General features: G+C 38.2%; 1 protein-coding gene across 1 annotated transcript in view; it reads left to right on the top strand.

Annotated features, from left to right (window-relative positions):
- CCDC192 (coiled-coil domain containing 192) overlaps window positions 1-27886 on the top strand; it is a 238705-nt gene that overhangs the window by 87002 nt on the left and 123817 nt on the right. The window contains exons 4-5 of the mRNA XM_016953726.4: window positions 7691-7822; window positions 8781-8837. Coding sequence (XP_016809215.1) covers window positions 7691-7822; window positions 8781-8837 — 189 coding nt within the window. The remainder of the gene's footprint in view (window positions 1-7690; window positions 7823-8780; window positions 8838-27886) is intronic.

A 27886-nucleotide genomic window follows, 5' to 3' on the forward strand; every position in this document is an offset into this window, starting at 1 on the left:
GAAATATGAACAGTAAAGGCCATTTTGATGAGGTTTTAGATGGAAAAGAGGAACATGTCATTGGAATCCAGAGGAAAGCAATCCTTGTTGTAATGTGGCAAAGAACCTGGCTAAATTATCTTTGCATTCTAGTGTTTTGCAAAAGATAGAACTTGTGAGTGATAAAAGTGGATATTTAGCTGAAGATGTTTCGAAGCAAAGTGTTGAGAATACCAAGGGTGTGGCCAAGCAACTGTTTGTTAAGGAGATTGGTATGGGTGTGAAACACGGACCTTATCAGTACTCCACCAAGAACACTGCCAGTCTGAACTGAAGGAGATGAAGGTGGGGGAAAATGAAGAAAGTTTCTCAGACTTCTTAGAGGCTACAGGACAGGATGATAAAGCTATTCAATAGCCTTGTGCTGTTCTAGAAGATGGGGGAAATGGCCCCAAAGACAGTTCAGAGATTATCAGGGACATCATCTCAGCTTCAACAGGCCAAATATCCTCCAACTAAAGCCATGATGGTGAGGTCACCTGGAGCCATGAGAGCACAACCCTACCTGGAAGAAATTTGAAACCAAGATCCTCGTGTGGTAGAGCCCTTGGGGTTTAGCTTCTCTCTGACAGAAACCTGGGGGAGAGATCACCATTCTGCAGAGCCTTTGGGCATAACCCCCATGCAGTAGGGCTGGGTGGGCACAAGCCCTGCTCAACCTAGCCACAGCATGGATGGATCTCTGCCAAGCTGTGGGGGTGACATTTCCACTCAAGTGGTCCTGGAGGGCAGAGTATCAAACCAAAAAGGATTATTCTAGATTATTCTTGAGCATTAAAGTCTAGTGGAATTTGCCGTGATAGGTTTTGGATGTATGTGGGACTCATCACCCCTTCCTTCTTTCATTTTTCTCCCTTCTGGAATGGAAATATCTATCTTATGCCTGTACCATCCTGTATTTTGGGGCTTGGAGGCCATTTTGGGATATGTTTTGTACTGATATATCATAGTTGTACATATTTTGGGTACATATAATATTTTGATATATGTATACAATGTGTAATGATCAAATCAGGGTAATCGGGACATCCAACACTCAAACATTATCTTTTTTTTTGTATTGGAACATTAATATTTTTCTTCTAGTTATATTGATACACAATAAATTATTGTTAACCATAATTTTCTTACTGTACTAATGAGTACTAGAACTTATGTCTCCTATCTAACTATTTTTGTACCGTTAACCAACTTCTCATTATCCTCTCCTCTTCCTTTTTCTTCCCAGCCTCTGGTAACTACCATTCTACTCTCTACTTCCATAACATCCACTTTTTTAGCTCCCAGATAGAAGTGAAAACATATTAGGCATTCTGCCTAAATTCACATTTAATTATGGGATAGCAAACAAGGCATCAACATAAATAAGAGGAGATTCAAGTTAACAACTGCAAGATATCAGAGCTGAGTTTTTAAGCTCTGAGAAACTTGGGCATAGCTTCCTTTTTATTGCTTTTTAAATGTTTATTTATTAATAAAAACTGCTTGTTTTTACAGCATAGAAAAAGAAAGCTCAGGCTAATTTAGTTTCACATATTTGCTTACAAAAAAGAAAGTAGAAATGCATCCATTCTTTAAATGACCAACTTCTATATATTGTAATTAGCCACCTTTGCTGAAATATATAGTTTACATGATGTTGGAAAGCTGATATTCTACATATGATACCTTATGAAGACCAGGACTCTGTCCCCTCCACCTGTGGTCCTAACAAGTTTGGAAGGAGAAGATCTTTTAAAGAGAATGGACAACATTCGTCTGAAAAATTGTGTACAGCAAAATAACAATTGTCATATTATAAATTTGAAGCTCTGCAAATCTACTCAGAAAATTCAACTTTCAATATTTACTCCAATGTCCAATAAAAGAACACTATAAAGTTATTGCAATATATTAAAAGTCAAAGAAAGATAAACTATATCTATTGTACCATATTGTTGCAGTCAAGAAAGGGTACTGATATATTTTGGAATTATATTTAAGTAACACTTAAAATAAAATGATTTGAACATCACAGAAGATGACAAAATAAGAAGTTCTAGGAACTGGTCCTGTCACAAAAATAACTACTGAACTGGCAAGAACTGTCAGAATCAATCATTTCAGAACTCTGGAGTGTAGCAGGACACTTTCAGCTTCCAGAGAAATGCTTGATGAAGAAAGATACTGGAATACAAGGAAATTCCTGTCAGGTCACTGGCCGCAGAAATATTAGAATAGAGACTTCAGTAACCATACATGATAAGGAATATAGTCTTTGCAACATTAGTTGAAAAAGTCATTAAACAAATGGATGATTGCAGTCTTCAACAAGCAGCAACAACAAACCTTGGGGTAGGAGGAGAATCTGATTTCTAGAATTATGAAATTATATACAATGTTAAATTCTCAGCAAAATATTATAAATCTTACAATGTAAAGTATGGCCCATTCATAAGAAAAAGAAGACACTGACAGAAACCATTCTTCAGGAAGCCCAGAGAGCAAATTCCAGACTTACTGGACAAATGAATATGTTCAAAGAGGTGAAAGAAACCATGTGCAAAGTAGTAAGGAAAATCAGGAGAATGATGTATGAGCAAGTTGGGAATATACGTAAGGAGACAGAGATTATAAGAAGGAACCAAGTAGTGCTGGGTGTGGTGGCTTATGCCTGTAATCCCAGCACTTTGGGAGGCCAAGTTTGGTGGATTGCTTGAGCTCAGGAATTTGAGACAAGCCTGGGCAAAAAAGTGAGATTCTGTCTGTATTAGTCCATTCTCACACTGCTAATAAAGACATACCTGAGACTGGGTAATTTATAAAGGAAAGAGGTTTCATTGACTTACAGTTCAACATGACTACGAGGCCTCAGGAAACTTACAATTATTGTGGAAGGGGAAGCAAACATGTCCTTCTTCACATGGCAGCAGCAAAGAGATGTGCCAAGCAAAAGGGGAGAAAGTCCCTTATAAAACCATCAGATCTTGTGAGAACTCACTCACTATCATGAAAACAGCAGTGTAGGGGTAACCACCCCATGATTCAATTACCTCCCACAGGGTGCCTCCAATGACATGTGGATTATAGGAACTAAAATTTAAGATGAGATTTGGGTGGGGACACAACCAAACCATATCACCATCTCATATATATATATATATGTATAAAAATTAGCTGGATGTGGTGGTGTGCAGCTGTAGTCTCAGCTACCCAGGAAGGTGAGATGGGAGGATGGCTCGAGCCCAGTAGATAGAGGTTGCAATAAGCTGAGATTGTGCTGTTGCACTCCAGCTTGGGTGACAGAGCCAGACCCTATCTCAAAAAAGAGGCAGAAGCAGAAAAGGAGGAGAAGGAAAAGGAGAAGGAGAAAGACAAGAAAGAGGAGGAGGAGAAGAGGAAGAAGAAGAAGAAGAAGGAGGAGGAGGAGGAGAAGGAGAATAAGAATACAAATTGTGGAGTTGAAAAGCACAATGGCTAAAAGAAAAAAATTCACTAGAAGGGTTCAATAGCAGATATAAGCTGGCAGATAAAACAATCACCAAACTTGAAAATAGATGTCTTAGTCATTTCAAGCTACTATAACAAAATACAGCATAGATTGGGTGGCTACCTATTGGGTACTATGCTCACTACCTGGGTGATGGAACCATTCATACCCCAAACCTCAGCATCATGCAATATACCCATGTAACAAATATGTACATATACTTTCTGAATCTAAAAAAAAAGTTGAAATTATTTTTAAAATCCTATCATAGGCACCAAGGTTATAGAGTCAGTGAGTTGTGGAATTAAGACTAAAACATAGATATCCTGATTCTAAGTCAACATTTCTTAGAATTAAGCTGAACATGAGTTAAATATATCTGAGTCAAAGAGATATTCAGTAAGAAACTTGTTACAAAAGGAGAGGAAATAAGGGGTTAGTATCTATATAAAAGGAAGCAAGATGGTGGGTTAGAGAGAATTCTAAGGTATTAGAAAAAAGTTTCCTTTAAGTATATAAGTTAAGACCCTGAGAAATATTGCTGAAGTCCACATGGTAAGGAAAAAAACATCACAGGCCTCATTGTGACAGGCAGCCTGAGTTAGGATTTGGATATGATCTAAAATCAGGAATGGAGGCAGACAAATGAGGGCCCAAATCTAACCTCTTCTTTTTAGCTTTGGAGTCTTACACAAGTTAATTCACCACTAAAGCATTTAGTTTCTAAATCTTTACAATGAAGATAACAAAAAATATAAAGAAAATTGCTGATAGGGTTTTGAGCGATGATGTAAGGTAACATTTATATATGTAGCACCCAGCAGAATGCCTAGTATACTATATCTACCAAATATATGTTAGTTTCTGCTGTTTTTCATAAACTTTTCTTACTTGTGGTCAAGAGCATGGAATCTTAGAACCAAACAGCATATCCGTAGAATACTTTTGGCAACAGGTAATAGAAAACTCCTTAAACAATAAAGGAATTTATTGGCTCACTAAGTGCAAGTTGTAAGGTAGGGTTTGCTTCAAGATTGGTTAATAAAGCACTTTAATAATGTTATCAAGAACTTAAGTTTTTTCTATTGTTTACTCTTCCTTTCTGAGTATGCCTGATTTCCTGATGTCTGTGGGATAGCTGTAGTAGCATTCGCGTCTGGTCGGTGACAGAGGGTGCTTCTCCAAATCACTCTCCAATTCTGTGCAGTGTGAGTAACCCAAATTAGGTCACATCTCCTTATACGATAACTGTTGCTACAGGAAAGCCAGGCTCTGATTAGTTTATGCTTTGATTCCTGAACCAATCAACAGCAAAGAGGATAGAATTGTCATGATGACCAGGGCCTACTTTGGAGCTGGGGTCAAATTTGGGTGTAGGGAGTCAAACCTGATGTCCACTACTGAAAACTTGAACTCCAGAACTTACTTGTTGTATCCTTTGATAAGTCATATAATTTTGTTGAAACTCAACTTCTTTATCTGCAAAATGGGAGCTATAATAGAATGAACCTTCAGGATGTTTTGAAGATAAATTGAGATACTAAAATAAATTTGAAAACAAAAGGCTCTGCAGACTGACATGTAGTAAGTGCCCAAGAAATGTTAACTATTATTAATATTATTTATTCACCTATATAGTTTTGCATTATATAATAGCTATTTTTAAATGATCTGACTTTCTGGCTAAAGTATGAGTTTTTTGAGGCTGTGAACAGTATTGTTTTCATTTTTTAATCTACAAATTCTTACCTATAATAAATGTCCAACTTATTTCTTTAACAAATGAGTGAATAAATGATGTCTTTTGAGTGAATGAATAAAGGCTTTCAAACAATAGAAGGTAGATTTAAAAGAAAGACAATAAAATGGTAACGATGGATCACATAACAAACAGGATATGGGAATAAAATGGGCCCAACTGAGAGAGATTATATTTGAGAAAAAAATAATTCCAGACATAGAGAGGAGTTTTCTCTGAACATTAGAGTGGTTATAGGAAATGAACAAATCAAATATAGTTTGAATTCAGAGTATGCAGCTCATAAAGATTATGATGTCTTCAGATATTTTGTTTTTGTTTTACAATTTGATAAATAGGCCGGACACAGTGGCTTACACCTGTAACCCCAGCACTTTGGGAGGCCGAGGCAGGCGGATCACTTGAGCTCAGGAGGTCAAGACCAGCCTGGGCAACATGGTGAAAACCCATCTCAAAATTACAAAGAATTAGCCAGGCGTGGTGGTGTGAGCCTGTAGTCCCACTTACTCAGGAGATTGAGGTGGGAGGACCCCTTGAGCCCCAGAGGCGAAGGTTGCAGTGAGCAGCGATTGCGCCATTGCATTCCAATTTGGGTGACAAGGTGAGACTCTATCTCAAAAAAAAAAAAAAAAAAACAATTTGGTAAATATTTAGATAAAACCCAGAAGAACACCTACTGTGAGCTAGAAGAGGTAGAAGAATAATTATAATAAGAGCTGCTAGATGTTTGATATGTTCCAGGCATTGTTCTAAGTGTCTCTGTTGTTTAAACTCATGTAATCCTCAAAACCAACTGTTGAGATAAGTAGTATTCTTTTCATCCCCATCGCTATTTACAGATTAAAAAACTCAAGCCCAGGTAGGTCAAGTAACTTGCTGAAATCACACAGATAGTAAACAGCAAAATTGAGATTTTTTTTTTTTAAGACAGAGTCTCACTCTGTTCCCCAGGCTGGAGTGCAATGGCGCGATTTTGGCTCACTGCAACCTCTGCCTCCTAGGTTCAAGTGATTCTCCTGCCTCAGCCTCCCTAGTAGCTGGGACTACAGGCACCTGCCACCAAGCCTGGCTAATTTTTGTACAAAATTGAGATTTTTTTTAACCCAAAGGATAAAGACACTAGACTCCTTGGCTTTAACCATTACACTATACTGTGTCTCTAATAAAATAGAAGGGTAGGCAGAGAAGCCAGACTGCAATCCCAAACCACCATGCACTCAGGAGTTAAACACATGTTGGTGATCATGAGGAGCACCGCAGGTCTCCAAGGCCACCAAGAGCCAAAAGGCATGGCCAGCAGTTCGTAACATGTGTGTTCCCTCTAACCCTTATTTTGCACTTTGTTAATCTGCGGCACATAACACAATAGCTGTGGAGGAGGCAACTGAACAAACATTTGTCCAGTGAATGAGCGTGTGGCTGGATGGTTCGGTGCCGGTATGTATGATGTGCTCACAGTATATATGATATGCCAGTATATCTGATGGGCCAGTATAGATAATGTGCTTATTTCCTTGGCAGACTGACCTCTTCATGCTTCCACATTTGGTAGATTGTCTTTAAAAATTTAAGGACAATTAAGTTTTCTCAAAATGAGACAACTTGCCTTGCAATAACATTCAGAGTAATGAAAAAGAAATGTAGAGATAATCCATGCTTCAGAGAATACCCTGGGAGTTGCAGTGAATACAGAATTGTGTGTCCCTTTCCAGGGAGTCTTTCAGGACTGTTGCTGACCTATAGAGAAAAAGCACAATAGCTGTCAGAATGAAAGGAGAAGCTAGTACAGGCACTCTCTAAGGGAATTAGAGACTAAGGACTATCAAACTACCACTTTCCTCAAAAGGAATCTACAGTCAAACAAAAACAAAGTCATTGCTAGGAATTTTTTGGTTGTGGCTTAGCATAGATCTGCCTTTGATCAGACTTTTACTTGAAATTCCTGCATATACCCCAGTTCCATGCACCCTGATGCTTCTATGGCGAACATTCAAAGGAGTCAGAACTCCCACTCTTTCTAGATTGCTGTAGCCCCCCAAGAGTTAAGTTTCAAAGACCATATATAAGCCAGAATACAAGTTTCAGATTCAGCTGTACAAATAAAGTGCAATCTTGAAACACAGTGAAGATGAGTGTTGAGATCTTTGCATTCAAAATTTCTCTATTTCTAGTATTTCTATATTCTCCATTGTAACTATGTGATTTCATCTCTTGCTTAGAAAGAGCTTAGTTATAAACAATAAATAAAATCAATTTTTCCTTCTTTCTCTATGCTAATTTATCATCTATGAGGAATGCTCCAGAAGCTATTTTCATATTTAATAGATATTGGTGGAAGATAAATTATTTGTACGTTGAATTTTTAAAAGGAGCTTTTAAAATATCACTGTACTTACATACTCTTATAAAGAAAATATCTTTAGCTTTCAGTCTCTGAAGGAACAAAATCAAAACTGCTTGAACAAGTATCCCGGCTGGAGGAAAAACTGGAGGCTGTGGACCACAAGGAAGCCAGTGGGGGACCATATGAAAAAATGGTTCTTGTGAAAGACCAGGTATGTTGTAGAACAAAGTCATCTTTATTTTAAAAGTTACCTAATTTTATATGAACTGACAATCCTGGAAAGCCATTTCAGTCTGGATTAAAAGTCCGTATTTTTAAGTTCATAATGGTAAATAACAATATTTGTATTTGCTAAAAGTAATTTTATTCCCTGGCAAATATTGAGATAAAATTTATTTTGCTAGTAGTAGTTTTAAAGTTTGTTTGATATGTAACCCTTTGAATAATATTAGCTGAATATTCTATTTATTTTATAAATGGTATTGACTGTACAAATGTCTCTTAGTTGTTAATGTTGGAGTGTTTCTTTCTGTGGAGTAAAACGAGAGGCTTATAACATTTGGCATATGTTTTTTAATCAATTACTTTATAAGAAATGATTAATCTCTGAATATCTGAGCATTAAAATATATATCATTATGTAAATTTACCTCTTGTTCAATCCAAAGGGTTTGTATCTGCTTTTGGAATATATGGATATGCTTTCATGTGAAGGTGTATATATATATATATATATATATATATAATATATATATTATATAAAATATATATATTATTTATATATATTATTTATATATATATATTTAATATATATTATATATTATATTATATGTATTTATATATAATATTATATATATAATATAATATATATTATATTTATATGATATAGGGGCATTTGCATTAACTGTAGCACATCAAGCTAACATTATCTTACTCAGGCATATCCTAGTTCTTAATATATTTGTGTGTTTTTTCTTTGGGTTCTTTCATAGAATGGAAGAGAAATAGGAATGGGGGGATGATTTCTCCAATGATGATTTTCAAAACATAGCTGAAATAATGCTGCCATTCACGAGATTTGAAAACTGATACATATTTATGTCTGTAATACGTTGAGTATGTAAAAGAAAGAGTTACATACTTAGTTTCTAAACTTTTCTCCTTTTCAGTGCATCCAGAAATTGCAAGCTGAAGTAAAAGCTTCCCAGGAGCAACTTATAGCCCAGGTAAGTGTTTTCCTCCTTTTTTCATCCCTTTATTTATGTCATTGTTAGCTTGGAAATGAACAGAACATGGAAAGAAGTTATAAATGAGTTTTGTCTGGAGCAAACCAAATCACAAGGCTAAAAATGAGTATTTTTACTGCGTCTACACAGTTTCTTTTCATACATAAAATTCTGATTTTTGTGGATGACCAAAATTCCAAACTGAGCTCTTATATATAATCAGATGGTCTAATCAGGTGCTATCAGAAGAAGAGAACTGGAAACTTAGGACAGAAAGATGAAGAAGCCAGTCTAGTTGGGTGAGTAGGTGGAAGTGGAGAGATGTGGTAATTATTGACCCATCAGATAAAGGTCTAGAGCAGTTCTTCTTAAACTTTACTGTATGTAAGAATCACCTGATAGCTTCTTAAAACAAATTACTCAGATTCTGTTTCCTGCATGCCTAGGGTGGGGCCTGGGAATTTGCACTTTTTGGTGATTCTAGACTCAGACAATGCTGATGCTGCCAGTCTTCAGGACACACGTTAAGTGACATTATTTTTTATACATTTTTTATACATACATATATATTACATATATTTAATATATATTATTAACATTAATATTGATTTTAGGCAAGTGACCATATAAACCAATCAGACTACATAGTTGCCCATTTTCTCCTGCAAGTACTCGCCTGAGAGAGGCCCCATGAATTTCTATGGCAAATTTCATTTGCACACTAGCCTATGTTTACTCTGAGAACAACACATGAGCATCTCCTGCCACAATACCCTGTGTGTCCATGACCATAAATCTGTCACCCTGCCACTATTCCTTCCCAAGGATCTGAACAACCCAAATGCCTTAGACGTCTCCTCAAAGACTTGATTGCCATCCTTTTGGTCATCTTTTTCATCCACATCTTGGCTGCTATGGAATGACTTCTTGATTAAAGACACTGACCAGTCATGTTAATGGCCAATCTTAACTACACCAGGCCCCTCAGACAGACCTGAGAACTATGAGGTTGCCCTCCAAAAGACTGCAAGATAATACATTCTGGTGACCATTCCTTTGGGGTTTGGAATGAACTGACTTGGGTAAAATATTGGTAATTGTCCCCATTTTTGTGCTAGAGAAGAGAAAAGCTAATCTGCTGTGGCAGTTAGCAGAGCTTTTAACTCTAAATTCAGAATCTTTTTTGGGCTTGTATGTTCAATTGTCCAATATTGAAAATGACTAAGGCTTGCATTTGTAGCATTGTGACATATTTAGACAGAAATATGTCTCATTAGCCAGTATTTTGTTGCAGATGCCTTTCCCCTGGTCTCCCCCTGAGGGTGCCAGATAATGACTATTGTCAGAGGATGTCCCGTCATGACAATTTGATACCCACAGTCATTCACATGGAAGAGGCTTTTAGCTCAGAATTTTATATGGAGGGCAAAGGTATTCACTAAAGCTCAGATATTAGCTTCCAGCATCTCTTTGTGAAAAACAGATGAAAAAAGCCATAGTTCCTGGTGCCTTAGGGAAATTCCTATGGTGTCTTCTTTCACTGCCTAGTTACTATGGATGCTATTCCTGTACCATGCTGTTACTGCTTGAGACTTGTCTGAACTAGAATTGCTTCCCTGTATTAGGGTATTGATACCAGTGACTGAGATTTCTCATATGTAATTGTCCAACATTCAGGTTTCAATACAACAGTGTATTCATGAAAGTTTTGCTTCAACGTGTCAAGAAAAACTTAAATGAAAACAGTATTAACAATAGTATTTATTGAAAGTGGATTATGTATTTTCTATGTGGAAGATATTTCACATATCTATTTTAAATCTCAACACAACCCAGCAAGGTAGTCATTAATTTTCAGAAAGAAAATGGAATCTTAAAAAGATTAGATCACTCGTCACACTCTGAAACCCATGATTTTGCTATTACAACTTGCTGTCTCTCCAAATTATATTCTCGATGTGCCATTTGAGGTATCAAATTGTGTTTATAAAGGTTCTATCTCCAACCTCCTTTTCTCTTTCTGTTCACTTTTGGTGATTCAGCAGTTCATAATGCTTCAACTCTCACTCCCATGCAGACAAACTGCCTTTTCCCACAGCAAGTTCCTTCTATCTTAAGTCTCCCCTGATTAGAGATCTGTAGTGTTTTAATGAGCACTTCTTAGAACATTGTCCCTGAAAAAAACATTCCATAGGATGCTAAGAGGTATTCTGAAAAAAAAAAAAACAAAAAAAAAAAAACAAAAAAAAAAAGTAGGAAGACTGTTGGAAACAAAGTTAAATGGGTTTATTTCCTGCAAGAGTTATCCAGGTACAAACAATCTCCAAGAACAGGCTGTTGTCAGTCATTTTTCCAAAAGAGTTTGATTATGAATGATGATTTGTAACACACAGGTTTAGAGATGGCTGGTACACGGCATCAAACTGAAGTACTCTGGTTCTTAAATATGACCTGAATATCTTGCTGACACCTCAGGCTAAGAATATACAAAGCCAAATTTATCATCTTCTGTTATTATCTCTTAAATATGTTTCTCTATTCGTATCCCCCAGCCATGGTGGATAATATCACACTACTGTTATATTTTCTAGATTCAAACTACAAAGCAGTTTTAAAATCCTACCTCTCTCTGCCTCTGTCCTACTTTGGTTAGTTGTCAGGCCCTGAATATGTTTCTACAAGTTATCTCACTTCCATGTCTTCTATTCCATTATACTGCCACTTCTCTAGCTCTTTTTAATCGTCTTATATTTTAATTATTGTAACTGGCCCCAAATTGTTAACATATGTGAGTGAATTCAGAGCCCCCCCACAACCCCACTCCCCGTTACAAAGTAGCCCACTTGGTCTGGCACCATCAAGCCCTATTGAGTGAAGAGAGAGGATAAAAATCTGTGTGTAAAGATTTGGAATGGGTGCAGAAAACCAAACAGAGCAAAAGTGTAACACTCACAGGGTGAGTGTGATCTGCTGGCGTGGCAGAGAAGAGAAAGGGGATTTAAAAACCAGGGTGGTAGGAATGGAACACTGAAGATGGGGTGAGGGTTCTTCTGGAATAAGAGATGAGAGTTCTGAGGATGCTGAAGATTAGGAAATAACTTGAAGTATTAATAAGAGTTGCCTGGCAAAATATGTACTTGAACCCCTTTAAGTGAGAGTCCCATGGAAAGTTTGGAATTTCTGTTTGGAGTGTGCCTCCTTAATGTAACACCTGTGGGACCTGACCTCTATAAGAGTCTCCTGGTTTCTGTGCCTCCATCCTGAGTGAAGTTTCCAAAGCATAGTCCCTGCCCCTCATCTTCTCTTCTCCCTCACTCCCCTCTCTCTGCCTTACACTGAGCCTACTACTAGAATGGAGCTGCTGTCTTTCTTTACACATCCAGTATTATTTGATGTTCTGTGATTTTGCTCACAGTATTCTCTTAAACTGGAATATCCTTCTCTCTTCTCTTCATTCAAATAACTCTTTTCTGTCCTTGCAAGACTCAAGTTATGTACGAACTTCTCCCTTAGTCCCCAGATTATTTTCTGTGGGTCCCCACAGCCTCCTTTAGATACATCTATTTGAGCTGTTAAAGTAAACATTGTAGACAAATTAAATTTAACAGAGTTCATTTGAGCAAAGAATGATTCCTGAATTGGGTAGAAATCAGAACCAGAAGAGGTTGAGAAAGCTCCATCCAGCAGCATGAGTAGCAAGCTTTTATAGGCAAAACACAGAAGCAAAGTAAAGACATTATCTGTTGGCTACCTAAGTTAGGTGTTTGCCTTATTTGGGTGTGGTTGGATCAGTTGGGTGCCTGTGATTGGCTGAAGCTCAGCTGTTTGTGACTGGCTGAAACCCAACTATCTGTTACAAAAAATATACTCCTAAGTTAGGTTTCAGTTTGTTAAGTAGGAACTCAAAATAGGGAGAGAACCTCAGGCCAATGGCCTCCTGCTTATTTAACAGAGCTCAATACACTACACTTTGTTGACATTATCTGTTTATATATCTGTCACCCACTAGACTCTAGGGACATTGAAGGCAGCACTAAGAATGTGTCTCTGAATGCACTACACCCAATACAGGGCTGGGTGCATTGTAGCTACTCAATACATTTTGCTGAATTGCATTGAATTTTACTCTGATCATGTCATTTCCTTAGTTCCAAAGCCTTGAGTGAGACATTGCTTGTCCATTATCCCAGAATAAAGTCTAACCTCCTGACCATGGCATTTATCATGTTGACAGTGGGCACCTGACCCCCTTTCCTGCCTCATCTCCATCTCCATCTGCGACCCCCAAGTGCACCCTGCATCCCTGCCCTAGCAGCTTTGCTTGTAGCTCCTTGCTACCCTGAATACCTGTCCCTGCCATTGAGTTTGCCAGACTTTCCCCATTCTTTATCAAGATTGTTTTTTCCACGAAGTTCTCCCTATCAATCCAGAAGTAATCTCTCTGTCTTTGGTGCGTTCACAGCACTTCTCTGTGCCTCTTTTCAGTCATTTGTCACACTATGCCCCACAAGAGAATGATCTGATGCAGCCTCTTTCTCAAGACTGCAAGTTCCTGGAGGAAGTATGTCTGTTTATCTTTATTCCTCCCACAGTGTCTGGCTCAATGTCTTGTACAGATTTTATTGAAATGAATTGTTAAAGTGGCTAAACTAAAAATAAAATTATTTTGGCATTTGTAGGAGCACCCTTTATATATCAGGGAAAATCACTTTATGACAAAGAATTGTATTCTGTGAAGATGTCAATATTACATCAGGCATTAATTTAATGAGGCTGACTCTTTCAAATATAACATGCAAGTGACAAAAGGTAAGGATCTCTTAGAGTGGAAACAGAAGGAAAAAAATAGCAGAGAAAGAAAACACAGTTGCTGGAAATTCCTATTTCACGTGAAATAAAAAGAGTTTCTAAAGGAAACATGGTCTTAACATGAAAATTAACAACGTAATGTCTTGGCTTGCTTTTATTCAGAGTTCACTGCTCTAGAACTCAATAGTTGAATAATATTATTGTTTAATTAAATTGATAGCTATGAAATGGAGAGGAGATGAAAGCCTTAACATTTCAGAGTTATCATTTGCTAATACTTTGAAGATTAAATTCTCACCCCATTAAATTTACTGTGCCTAGTCACAACTTATACTTCTAAAGAAATTATTAAGGGTTACCCCTCCCAGTGCACATGTGGGCACCCAGCCTGAGCCATCACTGGGCTAAGCTGCCCTGGGCATCTTTATCACTCCCTCCCATGATTACTTATCTGCTTAAAGACCTACATGGGATAAAACAAATATTTGAAATGAATGTTTATAATTACTTAAAGATATCTGTTCTTGTTAGGGCGATTTGAGTCAGGACTAGGTATCTTAATAAAAAATTCCTTTTAAAATTAATGCCTTCCAAATTATGGAATCCATATGTTGCCTGTGTTTAGTATTGGCAGGTGTAAGTGCTTAGCCCCATCTGTTCACTCCTTTGTGGATGACCTGAATATCTGCAGTACTCCAGATGTCTGCCTCCCCTCTTTACCTCCATCCCAACGGCCATCCCATCTCTCAGTTTCCAGCCACCCACAAGACCTGACCAGGACCAAAAGCTCTATAATATTCAATGGGTTTATTTCAAAGTGGAAATCTGGGTAATTGGGTGGTAGGCACTCAAGTGTGATGTTATTCTCTATACTGTCCTGTATGTTTGATACATATCATAATAAACTAAACAGTTAAAAACATCCAGATGAAGGAATCCTTCAAATGAATCATACAGCATGCTTAAAAGTGTAGGACAGATGAATGAATTTTAAAAACCAGAAGATCCTGAACCACTGAGGCCTGGAAGCTCAGGGTGAGGAACTCAGGGCATGGGAGGCACCCAGGATGGGGGTCTCCCAAAATGCTGGTTTAACTTCCTTTCCTCCTACAAAGAAGCTATAAACTGCCATTTAACTTTCTAAATTAAGAATCTGTAAGAGCGGACTGCTCCCTCCTAGAATTCCAGGCCCTCTGCTAATTGACTTGTTCTTACCATAACAGAGGACATGGCCTGTTTCCTTGGGTTTGGTTCTGTTTTGTTTTGCTGCCTAAGCATCCACTGACACACCTTTGGCAATAATACCCAGATATTCTCTACAATTGCATTTCTCCCACTATGTGCAATCTTCCAGGGCCTGTCATTCAAAGAACTCTGTCAGCTACTAGCTGAGGAGTGGACATGTGCCAACTGGACTCTCTCTCCAGGGACTCAGCACATTAAATTCAGGTGAGGAAAGAGAGAAAAAACAGTTGGAGCTGGTACATTCTACCAGGGATACCCAGGCATCATGGTGAAGTAGCTTATGCTGCTTGAACCAGAACTGTCCTAGATCCTCTCCATTTCTGAGTCTGTTTCCTACTGATTTTAGGAGGTACCCCCAAACCCTCCAATAAATTCTCTTTTTCTTTAAGCTAGCCAGAATCAGAGTCAGTTGTTTATAACTGAGAACCCATCATTCTTCTTTTATCCCAGTAGTTCTCAAAATGGGGCTCCTGAACCAGAAACATTAGCATCACCTAGGACTTTGAAATGCAGATTTTGAGGACTCATCTCATTCTGCTAAAGTCAGAAATTCTGGGAAAAGGATGCAGAGTTTTAAAAGTCCTGTAGGTGATTGTGATGGTGGTAACATCTGAGGTATACTGCACTGTCCAGTGAAGCCCCTAGCACTTCCAGCATAGACCCTTACTTTCTGACCAGGACATTGTCCCTGACCAGCATTTCACAGATGAGGCTGGCCTCACGGGCCTCACGCTCCTTGTGCTGGGATACCTCTCCGGCCTGATTCCTAGTGTAGTGCCGGGGATTGAGACATGGAGACATGCTGCAGCACACAATACATGTCTGTTCAACTGATGAGTCAAATGAGAACGATCTTCCTGCCCTCCCTCTCCCAGCCCCACACTTCTATGTGCTCTAGAAGCGTCACTTCATTCCTGATGCTTGTCATGACTAATTCTACTGTAAAGTGACAGCAGTTAATCACACGTTAGAGTCACATAACAATATACAGCTTCCTAAATGCTCCCACCCACATCATGTCATTTATATTTCACAATAATCCTATGAAGTAGATATCACTCCCCCTCCTTGATCAGCAGAAGAAAGTGAGAGTCAAAGACACAAGATCCCTGCTCACAGCAAATAGCTGGTATGTAGCACAGCAGACTTGCATGTAGACGTTCTGATGTAAAGCTCCTGTTTTTAAAGCTGAATTTCACTTCTAAGTCAGGATTTTTGCTGCATATATATGCCAATGCACAGATGCCAGCTGTGGCAATAAATTAATTTTAATGATCTTTTAACTTTATTTTAAAATATCATATGGCAGACTCAGACCACATGGCAGAGTTAATCAGTGGTTATAATAGAGTTCTACCTGTGCCAATGAGGAATAGGGAAATTCCTTTCCTGCGGGCCATTCTCTTAGTGCCACATATACATTAATCTAAATGGAACATTCCTCAGTGATTATTTATGAACAGAACCAGGTGGTACTGAATGATTGCATGTGAGATAAATCTTGGAAATATTTTTGTTGCATGTGTTCATTATATTAAAATGAGCCCCTCTCTGTATCCCACCTTCTTTGGTTAGATTATCTGCACTGGATGATTATTTAGCCCCTCATTTTAACCCTTTATGTCATTACCCCATGGCTCATCTTTCCCATGCTGAATCCGGAAAGGTTGAATATCATAGAAGAATAGCAGAAGCTTTCAAATTGCATTAGTGGGTCTTGCTGCCAAGCTTCTCTGTGCGCTCAGAAGAGGAGGGGTTCTCAGCTCTCTTCACATCAGCAGGTTGCTCCTAACCTAGATAGAATCAGCACTCTCTGAACTGTGATCCACTAACAGATCCTGCCCAGTTAGATGTGGTTAAGAAGCTAATCTGTAACACATTGAAGCAATATTCAAAGTGAAACTTTGGAGCCCCACCAGGATATTATCTTTTCTTTTCCCCACCAAATAGCCAATGCACAATAAATTGCTCTAGAAGCCACTAATTAGTTGTTGGCTTTACTAGTGAGGACACACTGAGGGACAGAGACCTAAAGTTTGAGTTGGGTTCATTACATCACATAAGGACCCTGGCTGGCACCCAGGAGGCTTATTTTCCCCTCTCTGATCAGATCTAAGTCCTGTTTCCTCATTTTCTATAGATGATGAATAAGTTTAAACTGAACAACCACCTGTACCAATTCCTGCCACCCCCCCACCCTACCGCCCCCAGCTACCGTTGCAGGTGTCTAGTCTTTGCTTAGCTATTTGATTGGACACAGGGGGTAGACATTTTTTATAAATACCTATTATTAACCACACATTTCTTCAAACATGTATTTCAGTTTCTTACTTAATAAGCTTAGACTTCTCACATCAACATTCTATCAAAGGAATATACAGATTTTAGAGGTTCTCATATTCAAATACAGATCATCGTTACAATCCCTATTTACTTGCTGAAAAATCAGATGGGAACAATGTAAGACAGTCTCAGCTCTTCCCCACTCTGATCCTGAGCCACATTTCTCTATATAAAACTCCAGCCATCGAGGCTCACCTAGAACTCACCCTTTACTATTACTGTAAGAATCTAATAGAAATCATATTTTTATTGTTCTTAAAAATTTAAATTACTTTAAGAAGACTGAGAGGCATACCTCTCCATTACAGAGAGCAGAAAGATGAGCTATTTATGCAAATCATGAGGGGTTTTAAAAGTCCTCTGGTCCTGCTGCCTAATCCCTGCCAGAGAGGAAGACAGCATTGGGGAGTGAGACACTGGGCTAGACCTCAGCTCTGATACCATCTGTGGACCTGGCAAAGGTTACTCTACTTCTGTTCCTTCTGTCAGTAGAAAGAAGCTGACATTACTTAGCCCCATAGGGTTTTTTGGAGGTTACGTAAAGTTGTGAAGTGAGATAATTCACATGAAGTGGTTAGCAGAGTGCCAGAACATAGTAAGTGTTCAATAAATCTATTAACAGGTTATTCTAAAATTGAGTTATCCCTTACAGTAACTGTTCCCCAGTTTATGAGATTATAGTTTATAATTCTATGGAATAAGGCACCTCATGTTAGCTGCCTATTTATTTTATAGACAATACTAGGAAGTTAATTAATTAAAGACAAAATTGCTTTCTGAAGAGAATCCTGTCATGTCCTGTCAGGTCAGTACTTTCTCGGCACATTTCTTTCCATGGTCAACGTCTTCTTAAGCCTTTCCCAGAGCTATCTGCTTGTCTTTAATTGTCTGTTTCTTTCTTTATCCACCATTAGATTATAAGCTTCTTGGGGGTAGAGCCTGGGTCTAGTTCACTATGCCTTCTGAGTACTAGATTGTCAATTAAGTATTTGTTCAGTCAATCAGTTGTTCAATCAGTCCTTCAGTCAATCAAAGGATGAGTGGATAAATGAATGTGGGTAGTTCTTCAATTCAAGAAATATCAAGAAAATCATTTCCAAAAGATTTCTGTTCTACCCCTAACCCAGCTGGCCATTTCAACCAGAGAGCTCTGTGCTTCACTCCACTCCTGGGCCGACCAGGAGTCGATATTTGAGCTCAATGCTTAGCTTTAAAAAAGCTTAGGTGAAAAGAAGCAGGACTATCTAAATATAGTCCTTATTTTCAGATATGTAACTTAAAATCCTTCCTGAGTTAAGTGAGATCAGCAGAGAGCCACATTCCTAGACTTCACCAAGGTGCCCTAGAGCTACTTTATTGAATGGCAGGCAGGAGGGGGTAGTCTGATGTTCATGACGTACTGTGGGAGGATTTTATAAGAAACTGCCCTGTGAAGCTTATTACTGTGTTTACTGTCAGGTTATTATTGAGGACATTTATTATTCTATTAGGTAGTATGCCTTCCTGCACCAGTAATGTTGCTGCTTCCACTGAGCGCTGGGCTTGATTTTATTCCATGGATGCGTTTTTGTTTTTATAAATGGTTATTTTGACCATCAGAAAGACTACAGCCAACTTTCGCCTTACCTCTAACAAATGAGTATTTTATGTTAGGGCATGAATTGTGTGAACCTTCCCTCTTGCCCCATTTTACTTCTCTGCCCTTAAATTCTCTTTATCACATCTTTTGAGTTCTTATTTTAGTGGCTTCTCACTTAGTATATCTACCTTTTTTTTCAAGCTACACTAAATCCTTTCTGAAATGTACAGTCTCAAAGTAAATCAATGAATCCTAAGGGAAGTAGTCAGATCCATATTGACCCTAAGTGGTTCTTCCAGAGTCAGTTTCATGGACTGTGGATTCAGTTACATAATTCTCACTTAAAACCCTCAGTGGCTGCCCATAGGTCTCCTGATACTCTCCCCCTACCTTCTACTGCTAGTTGACAGCCAGTGATGGTGCTCATTTGAGGACTTGGAATTCACTAAGAATTCCTCTAGGTTCAGGCCTCCATCCCTTTGCAGAGTGAGTCTTTCCCTCTGCTCCATCCACTACTTACTTTCAACAACTGGCACTCATCTCCCCTAAAGGGCAAGCCTTTCTTGACTTCTCAGTAAGAAGCCAACCTCTCCTTGTGCATATTCCATGGATCTCTTTTTTGCCTTTATTCTACTCCATTAGTTGAGTTCCCCAGGTTCTGGGACTTGGCTTTATTCATATATAGTTCTTGACACACAGGAGGTGCTCAGTAAATACCTTGTTCAATGAATGAGAATGGAGTAAGTGAGAGAATGTATAAATGCCATATACCTGGATTTAATGTTGATTTTTTTAAAATGAGCAAAGTAACAGCAGTTAAGTGTGTCTCTCTATAGCAAATCGTCCAAAAAAGATACTAAGAGATTTATTTGTAATTTTATCTTTTTTCAAAAAGAAAGAAAATCAAATAAAAATTTGCATCTCAATGGGATACAGCCTGTTAATTTATGAATGTTAAACTTTTGCTGTTCTCTTGATACAATTTTACACTGTTATTAAATATTAACTATAATGTTTAATTTAACCATATTTATTTATTTATACTCTAAGTTTGAAAAGGATCTGAGATTGTTAATAAGATGCAAATGTGTGAAATAGTTGAATTTTTAAAAAGCACTTAAAGAGCCATAATTGAGAATATATATTTGAATAAAATAGAAATATCAGGAAAAAAATAGAATACACATATGTGAGTTCTAACTTCCCATGCAATATAGCTGAAACATAAATATGGCTTTTATCTTTCTAACAGCCAAAGGCAGATCAAGGAAAATGATCAAATAAATAATTAGTGTGTTGGGGGGATTCTACAGGATGCTACCATTCATTTCTATTGAGTTAACCCTAAAATGAGATTCTATGTTGAATTTCATATAGGGAATATTGAAAGACATAGTGAGGGGAACACTCATGAACATATCAGACCAGCAAATGTAATAATTGGTTTTATTTGGCTGTTTCTGTAATTTCCATCAAAAGAAGCCAAGGACATAACATGTAAATAGTTAAGGTAATCTTTCCTTATTGTAATTCTAGGCTAGCTAGTATTGCATACAGTTTTAATCCCCAGCTATTTATGATAATCCAGCTGGCAAAGTCTACTGCAGTTGAAGGCCAAGTAAGTAATGTAGAAGAGGGAAGATGGCCAGAACCAGTCATATGGGTCTGGAGGGTGCCTGACTCACATAAAAAGGAGAATAAAGCCCAAGATCACTGATTTTTCAGTCAATGAAAATCCAGATTTTTGGTGTGAAATCTTCTCATTTGTAAATGTTTTCAACTGATTTGAATAAAACAGATTGCTCTGTGTGGCAAACAAAATACATTTATTCATAGCCTAAATATGAGCCTTACACTGGATTTTACATTCAGGCTGCTATTTTCTTACATCTGTTCTACAATTTGAAAGATGTTCTCCAAAAAAGGCCAGGAATAAGTGAAGGAGAATTAGGTATTGTGGTGGTTGTTTCAGCCACTTTAAGTTTGCTAGTTAGATAATGCTAGCTTTTGTAACACATAGATCCCAGAATTTCAGTGCTTACCACAATAGAAGTTCATTTCTTTCTCATTCAAATAACAGTCCATTGTGGGACTTGCTGGTGGGCAGACTCTGCCCATTCATTGTTATTTAGTGTCATTCTGTGATAAAAACTGTTGGAGCCTCTGCTGTGCTCAGCATGTAGGATCCAAGGTTATTTTGGGGTCATCTCTATCCCAATTGGCCAAAAAAGAAGAGATTGTTGAGGTGTGGGCTTGGAAAACTTCTAATTGGTCATACGTGGAAGTGGTGCATTGGTTAGAACTCAGTCATGAGACCACATTAATTACAAGGAATGCTAAAAAGGGTAGTGTAGCTGTATACCCAGAAAGGAGAGGGGAATATGGATTTTTGTTAAGCAGCCCTAACATAAAATACTCACTTGTTAGAGGTAAGGCAAAAGTTGGCTGTAGTCTTTCTGATGGTCAAAATAATCATTTATAAAAACAAAAGCGCATCCATGGAATAAAATCAAGCCCAGCACTCAATGGAAGCAGCAACATTACTGGTGCAGGAAGGCATACTACCTAATAGAATAATAAATGTCCTCACTAATAACCTGACAGCAAACACAGTAATAAGCTTCACAAGGCAGTTTCTTATAAAATCAAATCTGACTCAGGCTCCATGTGTCATTGTTAGCAGAAAGTTCAGTTTTGGTCATTTGGGAGGAAGGGTGGTCCTCTCTCCTTCCTGGGATTTGCAGAAGTACCCCAGTAACTTTACTTGCCAAAAGTTGGGGCCACTAACTTCTAGTGGGTTGTGACTTTTCCTTCCCTCTGCTCCATGTCCATGCCTATGGGCCCATTCAGAGCCTTGTGGCTCTTTTTATTCAGTGCTAAGCTTTAACAGAGGGTTTATGGCAGCTCCTGGTCTATACACAACACTCAGCATCAGGCCTCTTTACATATAATTGCCTATTTCAGGTCTTATTACCCAAAGGACCTGTGTACAAGTGGAGTACGCTCTCTGCTGTCTTAAGAACCCCCAATACTTAATCTGCTCTAAATTCTGAAGCAACTTCCTCCCCTTAGGTTTTTCTACTTCCTTTTCTTTTTCAAAGCACCAATCTCCATTCCCTCCCTTGTTGGGGCATTTTCAGGTTGTTTTATTAATGAGTCCAGGTTTCCCAACCAAAGGCTTTCCAGATGCTCAAACTCTACCACAAAAGTTAATTTCCTCTCCTTGCATAGGAGTTGGGGGTAGTGTTGGTAATGTAGTAGCAGCAATTCCTCTTTATGAAGAAGTTAATGTTTTAAGGCTGAACTTATTTGAAACTTAAGGGATTTTTTTTAGAGGGTTGTGTACTTAGTAATGCTTAGATAGGAAGGCTTAAACAGAAATGCTTAGACAGAAATATGTGCTTAGATAGTTGAGTCAAAATGTGATATATTTTTATTTATTTTGTTCGCGAATGTGAAGAAATACTAAAATTATTAGGTAAAATAAAATCAAAGCTGTAAGAGTTAGTTCTTAGCACTGAATTTGACTTTGCCTACTCTTTCACCTGTTAGATATCTTTTACTCCCCAGTGATAAGTTTATTATCATCAGATTTACCAGGTGGTAACATACATAAGAGGAAATGTGAGTACCTACACCAATAATCATGATACGTGATAGAGTCATTGACAAGGTCTGAGAAGAAAAGGGAGACTCAATAAATGCCTGTCTCTCCTCTCCCCAGCCTCTCCTCACACTATACACACCCTCCATACACACTGCTCCCTGCCCCAGTAAATTGGATGAGTTGACTAAATATTTAAGAAATTCTTGAGTATAAACTGCATGTATAGAACATTTTCCCCTCTGAACATTCAAGACAGACTGCTTTGGTTTAGAGCCCAGCTCTACCAGTTACTAGCTGAGTGTCTGAGTAGATTGCTTGATCCTTCTGAGGCTTAATTTCCACGACTGCAAAATGGGGATACTAAATGTATCTAGCTCACAGATTTGTCATGAGGATTAAATGTGTTAATTTTTATAAAATCTTTAGACTGGTACCTACAACACAATCAATTTTATGTAAGTGCTTGCTAAACAATAAAACAAAACAAAAAAATAAAACAACAAAACCAGCATACATTTCCATGTTTTGCTCAATGGTAAGTTTTAACCACATTCTTTGTGAGAGAATGCTCTGAATGTTCAGCATTGTGATTATCTGTAAAATGGAATAATGGTAGAACCTACCTCAACAGGATTATTGTGAGAATTAAATGGGATGACACTGGTAAAGAGCTGAAAGTGGTCCTGGGATATAGCCAGCCCTCATTAATGTTGATGATGATTATCAGTGCATCAGTGCTGCTGCTATTGTTGCCTTGTCCTGACCCTCATTTGCTACATATGCTTTGACATTTATCTAAGTGTTTAAAAGCATATATTTTTTGGTACCAAATTCCATTTTATTGATTTTAACTCTTAATTATTTCACTGTCTTCAAAAAAAATACATGTCCCTGTTGAGCCCAAGATATTACTCACTCATTCTTTCTGTGCACGAGGAGAGCATGTAGGAGACTGTTTTGTTTCTGCCAAAGGAGGAATTAGTACGGGGCGTTTCTGCTCACCTTCACTTGAGTAAGAACACAGTGATTCCTTTAGGCAGAGGTCAATGCCATGGGGAATGGAAAACTACTGCCTACGAGTTTTGCAACTGAAAAAGACAATCTTTGATGTTTCAAGGCAATTCTGACCACACTCTTTTTCCTCCACCTTTGCTGCCCTAACCTTTACTTTCTCAGCTTCCTGGAGAATGCCCTCCTACCTGTTTATCTCTAACTCTTGCTTGACCCCATAACCAAATGCCCCAACTGGGAATTTTTATGATGCATATTTCCTGTGCTCAGTGCTAAATCAAATGCAGCTGATTTTACCATTTCTTTGACATCCATTTTTGGATGCATGTTCCTGGAGACATTTGTGTCCCTTTAGAGTGGGAGCCAGTGCAGGGCGGAGAAGGGCCTGATGGCACACACCTTTCCATGAGACCCTTTTGACGTTACTGTTCACCTTCCTCATTGCGGGGGCCCAGGGTGGGACTTAAACTGTCCCTATTTCATTATGTTGTTCTTTTTCTGCTTTAGCCTTTCCACTCTCAAATTCTCTTGTCAGGAATTCCTCTAGAAGCACCCTCAAGGAAATTGAATGAAAAAACTCAGAATTTTTGAAAATTTAAACAAGTAAATTTTTGTATAGTTTCCTAAAAATCATTGAGGATATCAATACCCTCTTTTGCAAAATAAAAAAGGAAGTTGTATCTAGCTTTAAATTTTATTTAAAATTTAAGTAACTGCTCATGTGCAGATTTTTATCATTTGTAGTGTTTCAAATATAAATAATTCTATGTTTTGCCCAATCTCTTCCCTTTCTTTTATGTGCCATTTACTGAGGGCTGACATAAATCCCACTGGGAGACTACAGAGAGTAAAAAGCGACCTGGAAGAGTTTGCTTGAGCCTTTAAGACCGAAAAGTTTCATCATAGTCTCAGAATCTGTAACAATAATCAGTGACCATATTAAAAAAAATGATTCAGACAGACTTGTTCAAGCAGGTGTGATTTCTGCAAGGATAGCCAGGTCAGAGTCCACAAATGGTTTAAATATGAATCATCTTAAAAAACAAAGAAAAACTAAAATAGTAACTCTACACTTCTTAAACTTTTTCCATTAAAAACTCATGACAATATTGTGTTATAGGAACTAAGAAGGACCTGAGCTTCTCATAGAAAGGATACCAGTAAATCACAAAATCCAAGAAGAGGCAAAGGAATGCAAAACCAAAATAAATAGTTATTAATTATTCATTCTTCAACTATTTTTACTGATCCTAACAAGCCAGTTTCTCATCCTTCAGGCTTAGTGGGTGCAGGGAGCCTTGGTTGTGAATTGCTATTGTCTGTCCTCACAGAAGAACTGGTTTAGAGGAAGGATTAAAAGGAAAAGCAGGAGGAGGTTTGGAGGGTCAAACAGGGAGGCTGCTTCAGGAGTAGGGGAGAATGCAGATGGCAGTAAGGGCAGGAGTGGGAGCAGGAACAATGTGAACAGTGAGACTAGAAGTTCAGCAGAGGGAATAGTCGGAAATCAGAATAGGAGGCGTTATTCTTCTTTGTGGAATTGCTAATAAGAGTACAGCTAAATGTTTGCATTAAGCATTAAAAACAAGTTATGTTGAGTTTGAGCCCATGGGCATGTTTCCCCCTCAATGCTCTTTCCCGCATAAAACACACTTCCCCAGAGTGTGGAGCTCAGGAGGTAACCAAAGTAACCAAAGAACTCTGCCATGGTAACCCTTGCAAGGCTGCCATGTTGAGTTAAAGTCATCGTTGTGGATAAAAGCTTCACTGAATGGAAATGGAGGGTTGAGATTTTAGCCTAAACAGTAGCATGTTTAATGCTCATAAATGTGTAGTTTTTAGTTAATTGGAATAGCTAAAAGCTTAGTTGGGAAAAGACTCAGTAACATTTTGGGAGATCTTTCTATGACTTCTCCAAAACTGTGTTGCCCGAGGAATTTACTTTGCCTTTCAGCCCTGGATCTTAGAATAAGAATTTAGACTTTAGAATGACTTTCCAACAAAGCAATACCTTGCTGGTTAGTTTCAAGTCTGACATGTTTGGAAATTTGTGCCAATGAAATTCTAGCTGCAGAGCTCCCACTGTTCTCCCATTCATGTCTTACGTACCTGTGTTGTCTTAAACATTGTTGAGGGTAAACAGTTGTTTTCAACATCTTCAGTATGGCGAATTTTTAAAAATATATTTTAATTAGTTTTCTCTGATGGGTTTTTATTTTTATTTTCAAGACAGTATGTGTTGGGAAAATTTCTGGCCTCAAAATATAATTCTTTGCACCTCTCATGAATAAATATTATGACAGAAGGATCTCTCTCTTTTAGCAATGACCATGTGTAGCCTTAAAAATGCTCAGTAGTAAGACTCTAGGCTGGTGTTTCTCTATCTGAAACTGTAGGTTCATAGGCATATTTTCAGATCTGTGTGGTGTATTAATAGACTGTGTGACCTGGGAGCTATTGTACACATCAACTTTAACATATTTTAGAAAGAGTCGATGGATACTTGTGTGCCATTTTCTGTTGACTCCCGCATAGCAGAGCAAACTAAATCTGAGGAAGATGGTGAAATGTCAGAACAGCAGGTAAAATTCTTCCTCTCTCTTGCTGGATTTCATTTAGGAGCAAGTGATCAAAGAGACTGAAAACCTGGAATCTTGAGGCTGGGTCTGTCCATTGGCACATTTGGGGATGATAGGGGGTGGGGAAAATCAGGTTTTACATGATTTCTATAAATTCACAGAGTTCCTGCATGGAATCTACCTTCAGCTTCACAGAAACAATCTTCTCTAAGCCTTCCAGATTGCCCACAGGAGTCTAAGGAGTTTCTTTAAAGAGAGATGTATGGGCCGGCTACGGCGGCTCACACCTGTAATCCCAGCACTTTGGGAGGCCGAGACGGGTGGATCACGAGGTCAGGAGATCAAAACCATCCTGGCTAACAAGTGAAATCCCGTCTCTACTAAAAATACAAAAAAATTAGCCGGGCATGGTGGCGGGCACCTGTAGTCCCAGCTACTCAGGAGGCTGAGGCAGGAGAATGGCATGAACCTGGGAGGCGGAGCTTGCAGTGAGAGTAGGTTGCACCATTGCACTCCAGCCTGGGCAACAGAGCGAGACTCTGTCTGAAAAAATAAAAATAAAAATAAAAGAGAGAGATGTACAAGAAAGAGAATTTGTCAAAATCAATGATTGATTATATTTGGGATCAGGTGTTATTAAATATACAGTATGTATATAAAAAGTACAAAAATCACATATTTTGTCTCTAAAAGGTTTCATCCATCATTGGTTACATAAAGCCATTAGACAATGTACTTTAAAGAAGTTGAGGTACATTAATATGTGTTAGAGAAAAGTAATGAGGAAGGGAGGGGCTTATGATGGACTTGGCAAAGAAATCATGATTCGGAGTTAGTGTTCTGGAGAGAGTGACTTAGAAATCAACATACTGTTGTGTGGATAAATATTTTATAATTAGCATTAAACATTACAAAGGGTTCAAATTGCATCAGTAAAGCTTTTTAGAGGGAATTTGCTCATTGAGCCATGAAAAGGGGGGATTTTCTGCAAAGGAGGCAGACAGAGATTTGCTAGGACCCTAAAGCTAATAAGCAAATTTGGGATAAGCTTGTACTTAGTTTAGCTTTAGTGGGGCTTCTAAGGTAGAGTCCTGTTATATCAGTCATGTTCTTGTTTTACAGAAATACCAATTTAAGCAGAATAGGTATTAAGTGAAGGCCATGGCTAACTCTCACTCTCCAGGAGAGCCAGAGAACCAGATTTGGAAATGGAAGCTGAAACAATGGTCAAATCACACCACAGAACTTCCCCAGGTAGCTTCCCACTGCTGTATAGTTCTAGCTGGTACCTCTGGCTCTGCGCACTGGAAGTCTCCACTAGAACTTTTGCTTCTAAACAGGGTGTTTCTGCTGTGAACAGAGGGCACATAGCAGCTATTCTTATCTGAATTCTGGCATAAATGTTTCAAGCCTTGCACTGAGGATGCAAGGGAGGCTTCTGCTTTGAGAAGGTGAGGTCTCAAGGTGGGGAAATAACCAAGCTTAGGAAAAGTGTTCAAAGATGGTTGGCAGGCAAAAAGAATGCTATAGTTCCATCACACCCAGTAAGTTTGTGGGTCTCAGATAAAAGAAAATCAAGGCAAGTTCAACTGTAGGCTGGAAAAATATTAGAGTTCTTAATGATTGACTTATTCCATGCTATTTGTTTCTTTAAACCTTGTCCTTCAATATATCTGGATTTAAATTTGTCAAACAAAGGTGATAATGTGATATTATTAGTTATTCATATTGTTAACATTTTTCTTATGAATCATAATTGATTGGATGCTGTGATAGTCTTTCTTTTCCACCTATTACCGGGTGCAATGTCACACCTGTTGGCAGTTGGTGGCTTACAGGTACAGTGCCTTGGAGGAAATAGTGACACCCTAATAAAGTG

The sequence above is a fragment of the Pan troglodytes genome, chromosome 4, assembly GCF_028858775.2.
Source record: "Pan troglodytes isolate AG18354 chromosome 4, NHGRI_mPanTro3-v2.0_pri, whole genome shotgun sequence".
Classification (NCBI taxonomy): domain Eukaryota; kingdom Metazoa; phylum Chordata; class Mammalia; order Primates; family Hominidae; genus Pan; species Pan troglodytes.